The sequence below is a fragment of the Aureobasidium pullulans genome (genome assembly GCF_000721785.1).
Source record: "Aureobasidium pullulans EXF-150 unplaced genomic scaffold scaffold_13, whole genome shotgun sequence".
NCBI classification, from domain to species: domain Eukaryota; kingdom Fungi; phylum Ascomycota; class Dothideomycetes; order Dothideales; family Saccotheciaceae; genus Aureobasidium; species Aureobasidium pullulans.
The window spans coordinates 344,909-359,657 of NW_021941033.1; the positions used below are offsets into that span (position 1 = coordinate 344,909).

The window sequence follows — 14,749 nt, forward strand, 5'->3', positions numbered from 1 at the left end:
ATGTCTGTAACTAAAACTAACACTACTTGGATCCTTCTCATCCCCAACACTCGACTCTCAGAAGAAGAAGAGTGGTATATCCCTCTCATCTAAAAGATCTAAAGACAAAGGAAAAATTTGGTGCCAACGATAGGAGGTGGTATAAGAAGAAAAAGGGAAAGAGCCATCCGGAACACCGCGCTTGTCATCATGTAAAGTACCAACGCTCGCTTCCAAAACAGCCTCGTACAACCAAAAACGACAGGGGTATAAATGAAAAATAAAGACAGGGCAAAAGAAAAAGGTTATGAACAGAAAGAGGGGAAAGGAAGAAAACAAGGGGGGGCATTAAACGATGGAGAATGAGGCTTGTCTCATGATGTAGTCGTACTCTTCAATCGTCTGTTCGACGTTCAAAGTTCTGACGGACTCGAATTCCTCGATGGTCTGTTCGACATTCAAGGTCTTTACGATGCCGCCAGCGGGCTTGAGGATGTCGAAGACGGATGATTGAGCAAAGCTGCCGAGTTCGAGGCTGGGCAGACGAGTAGGTTCTTCTGAAACGTTGCTGGTGATTGTGGTGAGAATGGGGAACTCGGCCTGAGGTTGACGCTTGAATTCTTGGAGGAAAAGAGAGGTGTCCGAGAATTGTTGACCGGGACGGCTGTAAGGAGAGTTGGGAGGCTCGAGGATCTCGGGAGTGTTGGAACGAGAGGCGATCTTGGTCTTGGTCTTGGTCTTGACGAAGATAGCACGGCCATCCATGACAGTGAAAGAAGGAAGGCAGGCACAGGCGATTGCGAGGTTGATTTCGATGATGACAAAGATGGTGGGAGCGAATGTTGAGTAGAGAGAGTCGGAAGAGGAGGTGTAAGGAGTGTTCATCTGGTAGAGAACACGGATGATGGTGATGACGACCTTGCAGCCACCGAGAAGGTAGACGACAGCAAGGCCAGCCTTTTTACCGTTGGCCAATTGTAGCCTGCGAAGTACCTGGAAAGGTGCCATCAAGCAAAGGAAGTCGGTAGCCACGTTGAAAACGGCATCGCAGATAGCAATGGCAGTTCTCGACGTGAAGTCTGAGGTGATGCACTTTCCAATTACACCACTACTCCAGAAGAAGGATACTGGTGTGCATTGGAAGACCGAGATGGCAGAGAAGATGATGACCCATACAAAGATAAGGCAAAGAGAGAAGTAGACAGTCCAACGAAGAGTGTTGTTGGAGCTGGCAAACATACGGTTGAAGAAGAGAAGTAATGAAGCCTTGACAGCTGCCAATGCCCATAGGTGTAGTAAGTTGTTTGTGAAAAGGATCTGAAGTTCATGTTAGGTTGTGTCATGTTGTACAAGTTGTTGTATGCACTAACCTTGAAGATGTCTTCGAGTTGTGATGTTGATAGTTGTTCTTCGTATGAACCAAGGCCGAGTTGTGCTCCTGTTCATTATGTTAATCTCTATTCAAGCTTCGATATGTTTCATGTCTTACCATGGATGAAGAGAGCATTCATCACAAGAGTCATGCAGCCACCCAACCATAGCAAGCCATCATCCCACCATATCGACGCTCTTGCAACGCGTCGAGAGATGATGTGAACGATGACGAGCACGCTTGACAGTCCGATGGCAGTGCCTGCAATGCCTTGGATCATGGATCGAGATGAAGAGGAAATGAGTGTGGAATCCATCATGATCAGACGGTTTGAAAAACAAACAACGAGGAGTTCACAAGAAGTAGTTCCCAAGAGGTTCCGTTATGTGTTATCACCGGGCTGTTCGGGGTACCTAGACAACGCGACGTAACGGTGGAGTGAAGGAGGGTAAGTTGGTGAGAAGCTGAAGGATAGAGATGTGTGGCCGGTGGAAAGGGGAGGGGGGAGAGAAACGTTGTTATACTTGTGAGCTAGGAACCCACCTATTCTATCGACGTCCAACGTTCGCAGGAAGCATCAACCTGGAGGTGTATGCACGCAACGACCACCTTCCCACCACCATGACGATTGTTGCAATATACCTTCCAAATAATTCCTTGCAAACCCAGGTACCTGGGAAGCGCATAAGTCAATGCCAGATAGATTAATAGAGGCACATGAGTTACGAATGCTTCTGCTGCTTCCAAGTTCAGGCCAGCAACCATCCAGGAAGAGATGCAAGCTGCACGGCACGGAACCCACGCCATCGAAAAGGAGGAAAAGGGAAGAAAAACAACGCGGACTCGCGCCAGAACAAGGTTAGCCGACACTCGGGCGCGCCGCGCCGAACAGCCTTAGCGCCATCGCCAGTGCCGGTCTGTTGGAATAGGGCACCGGCGGAGCGCCGAACCTGTACTGTCTAGACCTCGCGCATGACAGGCGCGACACCCTAATGCACTGCTGGCATCACATTCATGGATTTGTTTCGTGGATAAGATGAACTGATCGTCCTGGCGTCGAAAGATCAGACCCGGGACTTTGGGGCCGGTGCACAACTGTTGATACTTGACCGACTGTCTCGTTGTGATGCGTTCGTACCTATCATCCTCCACATGCGGGTATTCCGCGACAGATGGCAGCTGGAGTACGGGCGTAGTACCCCGATTTGTGCCATGCACATATTAAGCGGTCTGTTCGCAATGGCATGTCCGACTTGGGTGTTGATGTGGATTTGCTAGGCTTGTGCGGGATCGAAGATGCCGGAGCCGCCAATATGCAATTCTTGCAGGGCTGCTGCGCCAACCTAACTTACGGCCTTTGGGTCAACCACCCAAGCTGAGGCACGGCTGAGGTACAGTTGCTGCACCTCTTCATGTTAATATATACCAGTCGACATTGTTGTTTGTTGACGTCGTGAGAAGCAGCTGTGAGAAGGTTTCGCAGACCCGCGTTTTCTCTCGTGACAGCTCGCTTGGCAAGACTCTGGACCCCTGTTGAACGACTCAGGGGACAAGCTCTACCTCAGCAACGTCTGTCTTTGGCGAGAAAAATGCAACGTCCATACACACGGCAGTTGCAACTACTGATTACAGAGCAGTGACGATCAGTATGTCCAAATTTGGCTTCTTCACGGAAGCCTCCACCAAATCTTGCAAATCAGACTTGCGCAATGTGATTGACAGACTAGCAGACTAGCTGTCAGGGGGTGACGCGCTATGGATCATGGATGCTAAACTAATGCACGCAATATATTCCAGCAACCTTTTTCTCAAATCATGCAACCCAATTGATATCTCAGCCTTGTCTCGTAACCCCAGCAGATCCACTGTGCAGTAAAGATCTAAGTGACAGGTTTAGATTGGGAAGAAGGCCACCCACGCATTTCTCAAATACAGTGTCTTTTGCACAGGGCTTTCTCATATGAAGCAATATATACAGGCTCCGAAGAGTGGGTTATTATGTTCCGATTGGCTGTAGTTGAAATACATGACACCCGTGGTGTTGGTTTGAGCTTTAGCCTACGTCAATCCTTTGATGGCTGGGACTCGAGGTCTTGAATCTTGATTGCCATGCGCACAGCTTCGAAACAACATCCCAGACTTCCGGTGCTCTCAAGTACATTGTTCATTGCTTTGCTTGATGCCCAGTGGAATATAGTGGTTCGCACAGATGGTGTCGTTGCTCGGGCATTGCCAGCAATTCGGTCTGGGTCGCATGGTTTTGATTTGAGATTGTGCGGTCTCATCCAGTGCCTGTTCTTTGGATGCCAGCATTGCATGAACAGATGCCCGGGATTCTCGTGTCTTCGAACAGATGCTCGGAGCTCTTGTGTCTTAGACCAGTCATTCGGATCATTCATGGGTCAGATGGTCTCGGGTTCTTACTCCATGCGATTCGTGTCGAATGCCTATGTTGTCCTCGAACGTGATTCGTAGCTGTTTAGCAATCTTAATGTACTCATGGGCAATGTTAAGTCGTGAGGGCGATACGACGCAATTGTGATTAGTATCACCAATCAGCTGACCATATTATGTGATTTCCATCTTTCTTGCAATCGAAATCAGCCATAATGTGACGCGATGATAGACACAGGAAGCAGCAGGTTGCAGACTTGAGTGGTGTTAGTAACGCTTGACTTAAACCATTCCCAACCGCGAAGCACTCGAAGCTGTTCCAAAGAGCTGTTGCCAAAAACGCGTGACGCGTACGAAGCGCACAGACCTTATCTCGCGCAGACCTGAGCTTGCAGACCTGCGCGACCTTCTGCTCCAACTACATGCTCATGCAACTGTGAATTCCCCTATCCTCACGCATCACCTCTCTCCTGTTTGGCCTGTCTTGCGTGCTGCCCTTCGTACGGTGTCTGTCCGATTCTTCGAATGGTATCTGCTTCTTGCGGTGTCCTACAAGAATTGTGTGACGGTATCTGTATGATTGGAGGCCCACAGCGTCCGAACTTGAGCGACGACTCATCGCCTCCTTCTTGCTTATATATTGGCTCCTTTTCTATCTGTGTTACTGAGTCAGGGCTGCTCTCAGTCGACGAAAGCCCGGGTGGGAGGGTTCTGTCTGACGCGTTCGTCGTCAGGGTATTCTCTTGAAGGTTGATCTCTATCTTGCAGTATACAAATTCAACCATGTACCCTTCGCCTTCCTCTATCGCTTTCGCAACTGAGCCCCCTGTGTGGTTTCTAAAAGAGAGAGTCATTGTAGCATGGCAGGATGACGACCACGATCGAACACTGCACCTCGGAGAGCCGTCTCCTCTCAACAAGGACACGAGCCTGGTGCTTTGGCTTGGTATCCATGAGGCTAATAACCACGCTGTAGCGATGTTACAACTCACAGTCACGCATTACGTGAAGGCGAAGAGGAAAAAATTCGATATATTCTCCATGCCTACTAGCTTGCACTTTGCGGACCTTGCCCCTATCCTTTCGATCGACGAGATGCCTATACACGTCTCGCGCATGTTTGAAGACATCGAAGGATCTTCCAGGTCCCGCTTTCTGCGACTATCTCTACAGAAGACTGTCCCGAGTCAGACTTTGATGCCCATTCGCAAGACCGCTCGACATGTACAAGGCGCAGCTGAGCATGTTATGCTTTCGGCGAAGACTTTTTCCGAATCGGTCGAGATGTTCGACATCTACATGGGCTACAGCACGTACGCTCATCAGGCCTTGGAAAACCGCATGGCTGTTCTCAAGACCAAATACGCCCCTCCTGATATCCAACTAGCCTTCTCGTATAATCACAACGGTGGTGCTTTCAACTCGTGGGACGACTACCTTGACACGGCTCATCCTCGCAAAGCGACCGATATTGATCTGGTCCCTAACCGACACGCGCACAAGAGAAGAAGAACAGGGTACCGTCAAGGAGAAGAGAAGGGCCAGAGAGAGGAGAAGGATCAAGGGGCAGATGTTCAGGGTCTACGAGCTGAAGGAGAAGAAGCCCCACCAGCATACACAAAAGCATGCACTCAGGTTCAAGTGCCAGCAAGCGATTGTGCGCCCTCCCCACACTCAGTCAGATGCAGAGATGGTACAATCGTTCCAACGACACCCCCAAACCAGAGTTCACGCACCCTGTTGGACCCACTCGATACCCCTGCATCCCTTCCACCTGGACCCCCTCTATCCCCACACGGCGACCCCCTACACGTCAAACCCCCGCAATACGCACCCCTCGACGCGCGCTTCCTCCCACTCACGAACGAACGCTCAGATGTTCCTGTCGCATTGCACGAAGCTTTTGTGACATGGCTATTCAGCATGGGAAAGCTACGGCCTCATGTATACGAAGATCCAAAGCTTTATAACATGCTGGTGGCGTTCGGACTCGCCATCAACCGATGCGATGTGGCTCGCTTTCCTAACATAAAATCAAGGGCGACCTCGCTAGTATTGAAGCTTCATGTCACAACATCAATGCCGCGAGTTCGAGACTGGAGCAGCCCAGCAGAAAGGCACGTTCAGAGGTTGGTCAGGTGGATGTGTGGTTACGTGCTTCATGCTGACGAGGACATGATCGATGATCTCCTGCTTCTGACGCAAAAGGCTGTTGACTTGACAGAGCAGGATCAAGCCTCTAGAGAAGAATACTTGCTTCAGGAAGCTACCTGCATTGCAAACTTCTTCGTCAGATATGCTCAGCCTCTGTTACGCTACTTGGAAAGGTAAAGTGTTCTCTCTGGGCATTCTACCTGTGTGAAACAATCATCTTACCTTTCGACGGCTACTTTGATGCCCAGCAGTCTGCACTTGGGAGTCTCGTTTATGTTGCAATTTGTCTTCAGATACACCAGACCATATTAGATAGCCAAGCCATGAACAACCTATTTGCAACCACGTTATGATTCCCGCCCAAGTACTGACTATCTCATCAGGTGAAACACTTACGTTTTGGGAGAGATGTCCACAAAGAGTGCGCCTGACCAGGGTGACCTCTCTAGCTATGGCTTGCATCGCATATACTTGTATTGCTGGCGATAACGAACATTGGCTAAGTCTTGACTAGTATGAGGACGTATACTAGGACCATAAGTACCATGTGATCTGATCGTGAATGATTTCCGTCCAAATTGCAGTCGCTAGGGGAGTTTCACGTTCAAGACATGTCATCATTTGACAATCCACCAAAATATACTACGAGACGATGCCAGTCATGGAGGAAAGTTGTGTTTGTGTTTTGAAATCAGACTGGCTTCGTTGGACTCATGATATTGTCTGTACAGTTGCAGAGCCTCGAACTTCAGATATCGATGATGATTGAATCGAAATACAAGCAAAATGGTCGAGTATCGTACACAGCCAGGGTGACACCTCAAGCACCAACCCCCCAGTGAAGCAATTCTAGCCGAGGCTCATCGTCATCGAGAGAGCTCTCTGAATCGAAGAAACATTCACGCACTCACTCGACACTTCCCTCTCAACCACAAACCATACCCAGCACTTCTATCCGCATTTCAAACGCAAACATTCCAATGTCCGACCAAACCGAAATGCAAATCAACCCCACCCGCGCAAAACACCTGGCCGAAAACCTCAGCCACGTCGCCAACCAAATCAAATCCGCAAACACCGCAAACCGCAATGTAAGCCTGCCTGCCTCCTCCTCCCCTCTACCCACTCTCATCCACACACCTTCACTGCCATCCCAACACAACTACTAACACTTTCCGTCCTCCACAAAGGTCCGCCTCATAGCCGTCTCAAAACTAAAACCCGCAAACGACATCCTCGCCCTCCACCAATCCCCCACATCCCACCTCCACTTCGGCGAAAACTACTCCCAAGAACTCCTCGAAAAAGCTTCCTTGCTACCTCGCTCAATCCACTGGCACTTCATAGGCGCCCTACAGACGAATAAATGCCGTCCCCTAGCCGAGTCGATCCCGAATTTATTCTCAGTGAGCAGCGTAGACAGTGCAAAAAAAGCAGATGGTTTGGAAAAGGGAAGGGCGAAATTGGTGGCTGAGAAAAAGAAAGAGCAGCAGCAGCAGCAGCAGGAAATGGGAGATGATCAGAAATTGAGGGTGTTGGTGCAAGTCAATACGTCGGGAGAAGCTGAAAAATCGGGAGTGGAACCTTCTGATGCTCCGGCATTGTGTCAACATATCATGACTTCCTGCCCGCATCTTCAATTGGGAGGGTTGATGACGATCGGCGCAATCGCGAGATCAAAAGCCACGACTCCGGAAACGGAGAATGAGGATTTTGAGCAGTTGAGAAAAGTAAGGGATGCCGTGGCCACGCAGTTGGGTATCGAAGAGGAGGAATTGGAACTTTCTATGGGTATGAGTTCGGATTTTGAAGCGGCGATTAAGCAGGGGAGTACGGAGGTTAGAGTCGGCACTACCATTTTTGGTGAGAGGCCGGCTAGGGGTGATGCCAAGGTCAAGGAGGATGTTGCTGAGGAGAAGAAGTAGAGCTTCAATCTAAGAACGAGCATTGCAAGTCAGAAGGGTGGTCGAGTGCTTAATCCGTATCGGTGTGGTCACTCTGTCACTCCAAACAAAGTCATGAAAGCAGATACAGTCAAGCAAAAGTTCCATTATCGTGTATATACCCTTTATGAGAGCAGCAAAAATCGTCCTCGGCCTTTGTCCAAACCCCTTTTTTATGATTCGGCAAAAGCGAGATTCTTCGTCAAATCGTATCCTCTTTATTTCCAGCCCTCAACAGCCTCGTCGATATCACGACGGATCTCACGCTGCTGCTCGCACTGCATGAGGAAGACCTTGTACTTTGCATCAAGCAACTTCTTCTCGTTCTTGTCTTTGCCAGGGAGGACGACCTTACCAGGCTTGCTCATGCGGTCCATGATGTCCCACAGAGGCTCGGAGTTGCCCTTGTCGTCGGTAGAGGCAGCCTTGGCTCCTAGCATGGCGGCTCCGTGAACGACGGCAGCGTGAACATATCTAGGGATCACGACGGGCATCTCACAGGCTGTGGCCATGAGGTCCATCAAGATAGAGTTCTGGCACTGACTGCCTGACATGAAGATAGAGTTGATGACATGACCCGAGTCATTCATGCGCTGGATGATCTGCTTGGTCTGCAGAGCAATGAACTCCATGGTGGCGTAGTAGTAGAGTGCGAGGCCGTCCAAGCTGCGGTCGCTCGACAGACCAATGACGCTACCCTTCATGTTGGGATCGGCGATAGGACTGCGGTTACCGAACAGATCACCATAGAAGAAGAAGTGACGGCCAAGGTATGAGATGGTAGGGGCGTCCTCCTTGGTCTGCAATTCGTTCAAGTGCTCGTTGAGGTAGTCGTAGATGTTGGCGTTGAAAGTCTCGGCTACACTCATGGCCTGCTGGAAGGCTGGATGGGTCTCGAGCACATGCTTGAGGAGCTCGCCAGTAGCCGACTGACCGCCCTCTGCCATCCAGTAGTCTGGAATGAGTACATCGCGGTATGGTCCCCAGACACCGTCGACGAAGACAGGCTTCTCAGACATGGCGAGATGGCAAGTCGATGTTCCGGCAACAGCAGCCAGACGGGTGAAGGCTTGTGAGACGTCGTTCTTGTCGACACCCGATTGAAGGTTTGCGCCAGGCAGGCGGACCTTAGCTCCGACGGTACCGATCCAGCCAGCGTATGCATCAATGACACCAGCACCGACAGCGATACCAGGAGGAAGGCCGAGGTCAGCAGCAGCCTTCTCGCAAAGGGTGCCGATCTTGTCACCAGCAGTGTGGTACTTTCCGCTCTGCGACTCGGGTTAGCCCTTGCACAATGATGATAGTAAAGGTCAGGTTATTACCACCCCGTCTACACCTCCCAAGCGCTTGAAGTTGTCCTCACACAGATCCTCGAGGCCAATCTCGTTGAGGAAGTCTTCTTGCCAACCTTTGACACTGCCATCAACACCGACAGGAACGAAGCCCTGCTTGCAGACAACACTGCAGAAACTGCGGTCGTCGTTGCCAGTGGCAATGTGAGTCAAGGCATCGGTCAAGTCGTAGAATCTGCAGCGGTCGAACAGCTCCTTGGGCATGTGGTTCTTGAGCCAAAGAACCTTGGGCATCTCCATCTCAATGCTCATCTTGCCACCGACATAGCGGAGCAGGTTGTGGTTTGTGGCGTTGATCTTGTCAGTCTCCTCGACGGGTCTGTGGTCGAGCCATAGAATGACATTGCGGTCGTTGCCATCGGCATTGTCGAACTTGGGGCCAGTGACCGAGATGGGCTCGTCAGTGTCGTTGGAGAAGACGGTGAGCGAGCAGGTAGCGTCGAAGCCGATACCGCGGATGGTGGAACCGTCGATGCCGTGCTGGTTCATGGCACGCTGTACTGAGTTGCAGATGCATCTCCAGATGTCTGTGGTTGATTGTTCCTACTCGAATGTTAGTAGCTGCGTCTTGTAAGAGATTGCTGCAACTCACGTAGTAGCCAGTCTCGGGCTGCCAGAGGCCAATGTTCTCACTGGCAAGGCCGACAATGTCACCCTTGTCGTTCATAATACAGGCGCGAGCACTGCCAGTACCGACATCAATGCCAATGTAGTGATCCTGGACCGGGTGGAGCTCGTTGTGGGGGTCAACAGACATCTGTCTCGACTGCTGACGAGAAGCCTGCCTGTAAGGCTGGCGGAAGGGCATTGAAGTCATGATGGGTGGTGGTGCTTCAGTTGTAGATTAGGTCGTGGTTTGGGCTGAGTTGAAGCTCGAGCAGTAGTGGGAATTGAGTTATAAACGTCTCTTTTGATTGGAACTTATGCTAAGTGAGGACAAGTGCAGAGATTTGGGTGTGAGAAGTAAGAGAAAGAAGATGAATTGATGGAAGAACGGGTAAGATGAAGACCTGTCACTATCTGGGGAGCTCGAGAATGTCGATCAATATGTCATGGGCACCGTGGAGAAAGAGTGGAGACAACGAGAAGACTCGGGGGTCGCTGCCGGGTGTTTTGGTCGAGAAGCAGGAGACCGATGGATAAATGCAATATTATCGTCGGCTCATTAGGACATAGGTAGCTAGATCCTGCAGGCTCTTGTACGACAGTATGACACGATGTTACTCGAGCAATTGAGGCCTCACGATGACCAGTTATCTTCACATCTCAACAAGTTCAATTCAACCATGCAAGCTCCCTGCGGCAGCGGCGGAAAATAATGGCGGCAGGAAGCTTTGGTGAGCTATCCTCATTCGACAGGGCATGACGTGGAGGCTCCCCGAGCTTCCCCAAGGTCAGGGTCCAGCCCTCCAGTTTGTCGGCTTTCTTTCCTCCGACAGCGAGCGATCGTTTCTTGGCGTCTTGGAGCTCGAATCCTACATGTCCATACCGTTGTCAACACCTTGGAGAGACACGAACACAACTCAAATCACAATGCACATCTCAGGAGCAATAAACTTATTCGCAGCACTGCTGTGTGCTACCTCTGCCCTCGCTGCAGCCACCGCAGACTCAATCCGCACCACCGACGTCTTCGCCTGGCCCTCAACAGCATCGTCACCGCTCCCCTTCGCCAAAGTCTCGTACTCCTGGCCCGCTCTTAATGCCACAGTAGACTCGTACACTGCACCGGCAGTCAAGTCAGAAGAGACCGTGAGAGTAGGCGTGCACCGCGCTGGCGACTGGGTCGGTGTGGCAACTTCGGGATCCAACTTCGATGCGACAAAGAAGCCTACCCTGCGCTTGCTCGTCGATTCAAATGGAGACGTGTGGCATGTTGGCTTCAGCGCTGCTGCTACCGGAGGAAAGTCTACAGATGGCTCGCTCGCGGTTGAGGTTGTGCCGCTGCGTCAGGGACCACAAGTCGCTTTCGACAAGCCGATTGTCGTGAACCAACAAGGCGAGCCCGAGACAAAGGAACCTGAGAAGTCCTTCTTGCAAAAGTACGTGTCATGATGCATAAATGCTCTGGAATGTCTGCTAACCATACACAGGTACTGGTGGGCAATCGGTCTCTTCCTACTCGTACAAGTCGTGATGGGTGGAGGTGATGGAAAATAGACAACAGCTCGCGTCTGAAGATGTACATATACCATTCATGCCAAATCATCGCGGAAACAACACTCGATCAGTCAATTACCTACACACACATGTTACCTAGATGCACCAGGGCCGAGCTACTCCCTATTCTTGAAACTCACGCTGATGTATGGCTGTTCGAATGCACCAAAGGTTTGACGATTCGTGATCAACAGATACAGCGATGTTCTCACGTGCTCTCTCCAGTCACAGCTCTCTGTTCTAAACTTCTCGTGCTTTCAAATTGCTTTTCACCATCTTACAGGGTTGAGGGAATCCGGCATGAGCGTTTGGACAAGACATGAAGAAAGATGAAAGATTGAAATTCGTCGCGTTTCATGCACCCCTTTGACTGCAATATACATCCCAGTTCCAAATTTTGCTGGGTAGAAAGAAATCAGTGTGCCTACATATCTCGCCCCTTGACGCCGGCGCTGAGCCTAATAGCCCATGGATATATGCGACCGCTGTTTGATGAAAGACAAGTATGAAGAAGAAAAACCAAGGGCCCTAAAAAGGATATACAAAAGAAACGAAGAAGATCATGATGTGATCGATTTTCTGGCTGTAGACAGAGACACGCAATACTCGGATCAGGTGTCTTGCACGAAATTTCTAACCGCGATAAGCAAAACGAGGATGGGAGCTCCAAAACGCAACGCGAGGTGAGTGAGCAGTCATAAGACTGTGCATGCGTTGCTCTGGTACCATCGTTGTGTTTGCATGTGCTTTACCCAGAGAGCGGTGATCTTGAGTCTTTGTCGTACGCTTGTGGTTTGCATCAATTGATATTTCCAATCCTCGCTGATGGGAAGGATGCTGGCGAACCAGAAGGGAAACAGAGCGGCGTCGTCCGGCGGGCCACCATAAGCTTCCAGAATACGTTGGTGCAACCAATGTGCGCTACGGCCTTGCATGACAAGGATGAAGTCTAGTCCGAGCATGAGGAGTTCGCGAGTCGACATCCTGCTGACTTGACCCTCGATATCTCCCTCGGCGGCAGGAGGCTGTGAAGTTTCTTCGGCCTCTAGGCGTTCTTCCTCTTGTAAGGATACATCCTCGACACGCTCGACTCTACCCACGGTGTAACCGTCCAAAGTGCCATACTGTTTCACTCGGAAACGGTACATGCCTCTGGTTTCGACAATGCTCTGGCCGTCCGGAAGCATTTGCACATTGTCAATATGAAGCATAACTCCATAGGCGAGGAATTGTGTATTGCCCAAACCTTCTTGAGGCAAGCCATGGCGGTTATAAGTGACCATGCCGAATTGCCGGTTTCCTTCCATGGCGCGTCTAATCATGAGACGGTATCTGGGCTCGAAAACGCGCAGGAAAGTGGGACATCCAGGAAAACCAAGAGTACAGACGAATATTGGTGTATCCAGATCAGGAAGGGCAATAGTGTCTTCTAGTGCAGCAGCTTCGGCACGTGCAGAAACCATGTCAGGAACCAGACCTTGCAGAAGATTAACCAGAGTTTTGTTGCTCGGATACTTGTACAGTGAGGGTGGGGTGATGACAGAACGGCGACAAACCGGGCAGTGTGTCGAATGGTCGAGCGTACGAGCCAGGCATTTACGACAGAGGGTATGGCCGCAAGCCGTCGTGACAGGATCAAGCATGATGTTGTAGCAGACCTGGCAGTCGACTTCCTTCTGTGCCGTGTCGAGCAGCTCCCCCAGAAGCTCTTCATCCGTCTTTTCGGCCAAGTCGGACAAGTCCTGATATGAGACTTCTGTCTTGTATTCGACGATTCCCATGCTTGCCAAGTTGTATGTCGCAATCAGGCGGGCTCCAGGCATAGTCCAGCATCGCGGATTCTCCTTGTTTCCTACGGGGACCCAGACCTCATCATGTTTGACCACCTCTTCTACATAAGTTTGCGTTGTGGCGAGAGTTTTATGGCTTCGGACGAGGTCGGCGATGGCTTCCATGAGCTTCGAGAGGGTTACGTCGACGCTGCAGTCTGCAAGCACATGCTCTTCGGAGCAGTCCAGGTAAGGACAGACGAAGCCGTTTCGCCTTCCGGGAGTGTCAGGGTAGGACACACCCTCACGGCGGTAGGTCTCAGGCAGACACGTGCGGCATAGCGAGTTGCCGCAAGGGAGCGTAACGGGGTTGGTGTACGGTTTTGAGCATTGCGGGCATTGGATCAGGCGAATGAGGGTGCGGGCATCTTGGTGTGCGGTCAAGCCGACTGCTTGCTGCTTGTCGGTGACAAGCTCATCGAGATCCATCAAGGCGTGCGACTGGGCCTCGCCGTCGCGCTTTGACGAGGTCCTGATTGTCTCGTCCAGCAAATTCATGTGCTGTGTGCGCCAACGAGCCACCTGTCCATCTAACACTGCCAGTTGCAATGTCTCCGACCACTATGATTCCGCCTCTTCGTATGCTATATGCACCTGCGTCGGACTTCGGGCGTGTGGGATATGTGTAAGGGTCTTTGCTGTCGGATGACGTCGAGGACCACTTTGGTGCTTCAGAGATGTCCCGCACTGCGATCTTGTCAAGTGCCGTTCTGTATGCGCACTGTGTTGAAGGATGTGAAAGAACAAGAGTCTCTCAGCGTAGCAATCCAGCGACAGTAAAGTGGTATGGGAGAGGGACACGAGCACAAGATGACATGCTCGAATTGTTCAGACGGTTAGGTACTCGGAAGCAGCGGCGGAGGCGACAAGGCCATTCATGACATGCACGAGTTGGACGGACGAAACGACAGGAATAATGGCGCTATCGACCAACCAGGTAATTTCCCTACTCAACTTTACCGGTCATTGGTTGTCGTTTTGGCTGCCACTCCGCCACTCGTGCGTCGACACTGCGATCGAGCATGCGGATCGAACTTTTGCACACGTCGATGCGCCGTCGGCAGAAGCTTTTGGCTCCTCGGAAGACTGATCCAACGAGAGCGAAACAGTCAATCCAGAGCTGAGAAGAGCAATATGGCTTCAGGCGCATCTCCGCGAGTATTTCACGACATCAATGAAGTTCGATTAGCTGTGCTAAAGGTCGATTGTGATCGGTGCTTGATCGCAACAGGGACCGGTCTATTCGCTGCTTCCTACAGGTAAAACTTCGGCTTGTGCTTTAGCTTCAAAACTTGTAGGCGTCATCTATGCTTGATTGTCTCGCCGAAGCGCTACGAGTAGAAATCAATTTCGAAACAAGCCCTACAGACGTTCAGCCGTTGCATTGCCCATTCTCAGCAGCCAGTTGTTACTCGCGCTTTCTGGGTGCACATATCAGAGGCAGAACAAACCTGCTTTACTTGACTAACACGGCAGAATAGAGAACTACACTCTTGCTCATATCTGGAGCAGGGACAATCCCATGCCACCGACAAGCCCAAGCCTCGTCATCTGTCCGACGCA

General features: G+C 50.9%; 6 protein-coding genes across 6 annotated transcripts; 3 read left to right on the forward strand and 3 right to left on the reverse strand.

Annotated features, from left to right (window-relative positions):
* Window positions 1-124: 124 nt before the first annotated feature.
* M438DRAFT_47153 (uncharacterized protein) lies at window positions 125-1,799 on the reverse strand. The gene is made up of 3 exons (XM_029910129.1): window positions 1,469-1,799; window positions 1,350-1,417; window positions 125-1,296 (listed from the first exon to the last, which is right to left on the reverse strand). The coding sequence occupies exons 1-3, from the start codon at window positions 1,668-1,670 to the stop codon at window positions 328-330; spliced, it is 1,239 nt and encodes a 412-aa protein (XP_029758950.1). The 5' UTR covers window positions 1,671-1,799; the 3' UTR covers window positions 125-327.
* A 2,375-nt stretch (window positions 1,800-4,174) lies between these two features.
* Window positions 4,175-6,244, forward strand: M438DRAFT_347002 (uncharacterized protein). Its single transcript, XM_029905807.1, has one exon. It carries the CDS (start codon window positions 4,529-4,531, stop codon window positions 6,074-6,076), a length of 1,548 nt encoding a protein of 515 aa, XP_029758951.1. The 5' UTR covers window positions 4,175-4,528; the 3' UTR covers window positions 6,077-6,244.
* Window positions 6,245-6,866: 622 nt separating this feature from the next.
* Window positions 6,867-8,172, forward strand: M438DRAFT_321989 (uncharacterized protein). The gene is made up of 2 exons (XM_029902941.1): window positions 6,867-6,990; window positions 7,090-8,172. The coding sequence occupies exons 1-2, from the start codon at window positions 6,880-6,882 to the stop codon at window positions 7,822-7,824; spliced, it is 846 nt and encodes a 281-aa protein (XP_029758952.1). The 5' UTR covers window positions 6,867-6,879; the 3' UTR covers window positions 7,825-8,172.
* Window positions 7,773-10,428, reverse strand: M438DRAFT_366749 (Pentulose kinase). The gene is made up of 3 exons (XM_029907903.1): window positions 9,790-10,428; window positions 9,168-9,740; window positions 7,773-9,113 (listed from the first exon to the last, which is right to left on the reverse strand). The coding sequence occupies exons 1-3, from the start codon at window positions 10,012-10,014 to the stop codon at window positions 8,061-8,063; spliced, it is 1,851 nt and encodes a 616-aa protein (XP_029758953.1). The 5' UTR covers window positions 10,015-10,428; the 3' UTR covers window positions 7,773-8,060.
* Window positions 10,429-10,708: 280 nt separating this feature from the next.
* On the forward strand, window positions 10,709-11,539 carry M438DRAFT_398325 (uncharacterized protein). The gene is made up of 2 exons (XM_029909354.1): window positions 10,709-11,239; window positions 11,291-11,539. Exons 1-2 carry the CDS (start codon window positions 10,731-10,733, stop codon window positions 11,355-11,357), a joined length of 576 nt encoding a protein of 191 aa, XP_029758954.1. The 5' UTR covers window positions 10,709-10,730; the 3' UTR covers window positions 11,358-11,539.
* Window positions 11,540-12,052: 513 nt separating this feature from the next.
* On the reverse strand, window positions 12,053-13,615 carry M438DRAFT_276719 (uncharacterized protein; the record flags this gene model as incomplete). The annotated part of the gene is made up of 1 exon (XM_029900872.1): window positions 12,053-13,615. The coding sequence occupies one exon, from the start codon at window positions 13,613-13,615 to the stop codon at window positions 12,053-12,055; it is 1,563 nt and encodes a 520-aa protein (XP_029758955.1).
* Between the last annotated feature and the right edge of the window lie 1,134 nt (window positions 13,616-14,749).

Excerpts from the sequence above, each read along its gene's own strand:
- M438DRAFT_398325 (XM_029909354.1), top strand. The coding sequence starts at position 10,731 with ATGCACATCTCAGGAGCAATAAACTTATTCGCAGCACTGCTGTGTGCT. Across the intron at positions 11,240-11,290 it reads GAGAAGTCCTTCTTGCAAAA|GTACTGGTGGGCAATCGGTC; the intron begins GTACGTGTCATG and ends AACCATACACAG.
- M438DRAFT_47153 (XM_029910129.1), bottom strand. The coding sequence starts at position 1,670 with ATGATGGATTCCACACTCATTTCCTCTTCATCTCGATCCATGATCCAA. Across the intron at positions 1,418-1,468 it reads GAATGCTCTCTTCATCCATG|GAGCACAACTCGGCCTTGGT; the intron begins GTAAGACATGAA and ends CATAATGAACAG. Across the intron at positions 1,297-1,349 it reads AACTCGAAGACATCTTCAAG|ATCCTTTTCACAAACAACTT; the intron begins GTTAGTGCATAC and ends CATGAACTTCAG.
- M438DRAFT_347002 (XM_029905807.1), top strand. The coding sequence starts at position 4,529 with ATGTACCCTTCGCCTTCCTCTATCGCTTTCGCAACTGAGCCCCCTGTG.
- M438DRAFT_321989 (XM_029902941.1), top strand. The coding sequence starts at position 6,880 with ATGTCCGACCAAACCGAAATGCAAATCAACCCCACCCGCGCAAAACAC. Across the intron at positions 6,991-7,089 it reads CAAACACCGCAAACCGCAAT|GTCCGCCTCATAGCCGTCTC; the intron begins GTAAGCCTGCCT and ends TCCTCCACAAAG.
- M438DRAFT_366749 (XM_029907903.1), bottom strand. The coding sequence starts at position 10,014 with ATGACTTCAATGCCCTTCCGCCAGCCTTACAGGCAGGCTTCTCGTCAG. Across the intron at positions 9,741-9,789 it reads AGCCCGAGACTGGCTACTAC|GAACAATCAACCACAGACAT; the intron begins GTGAGTTGCAGC and ends ACATTCGAGTAG. Across the intron at positions 9,114-9,167 it reads TGGGAGGTGTAGACGGGGTG|AGCGGAAAGTACCACACTGC; the intron begins GTAATAACCTGA and ends CCCGAGTCGCAG.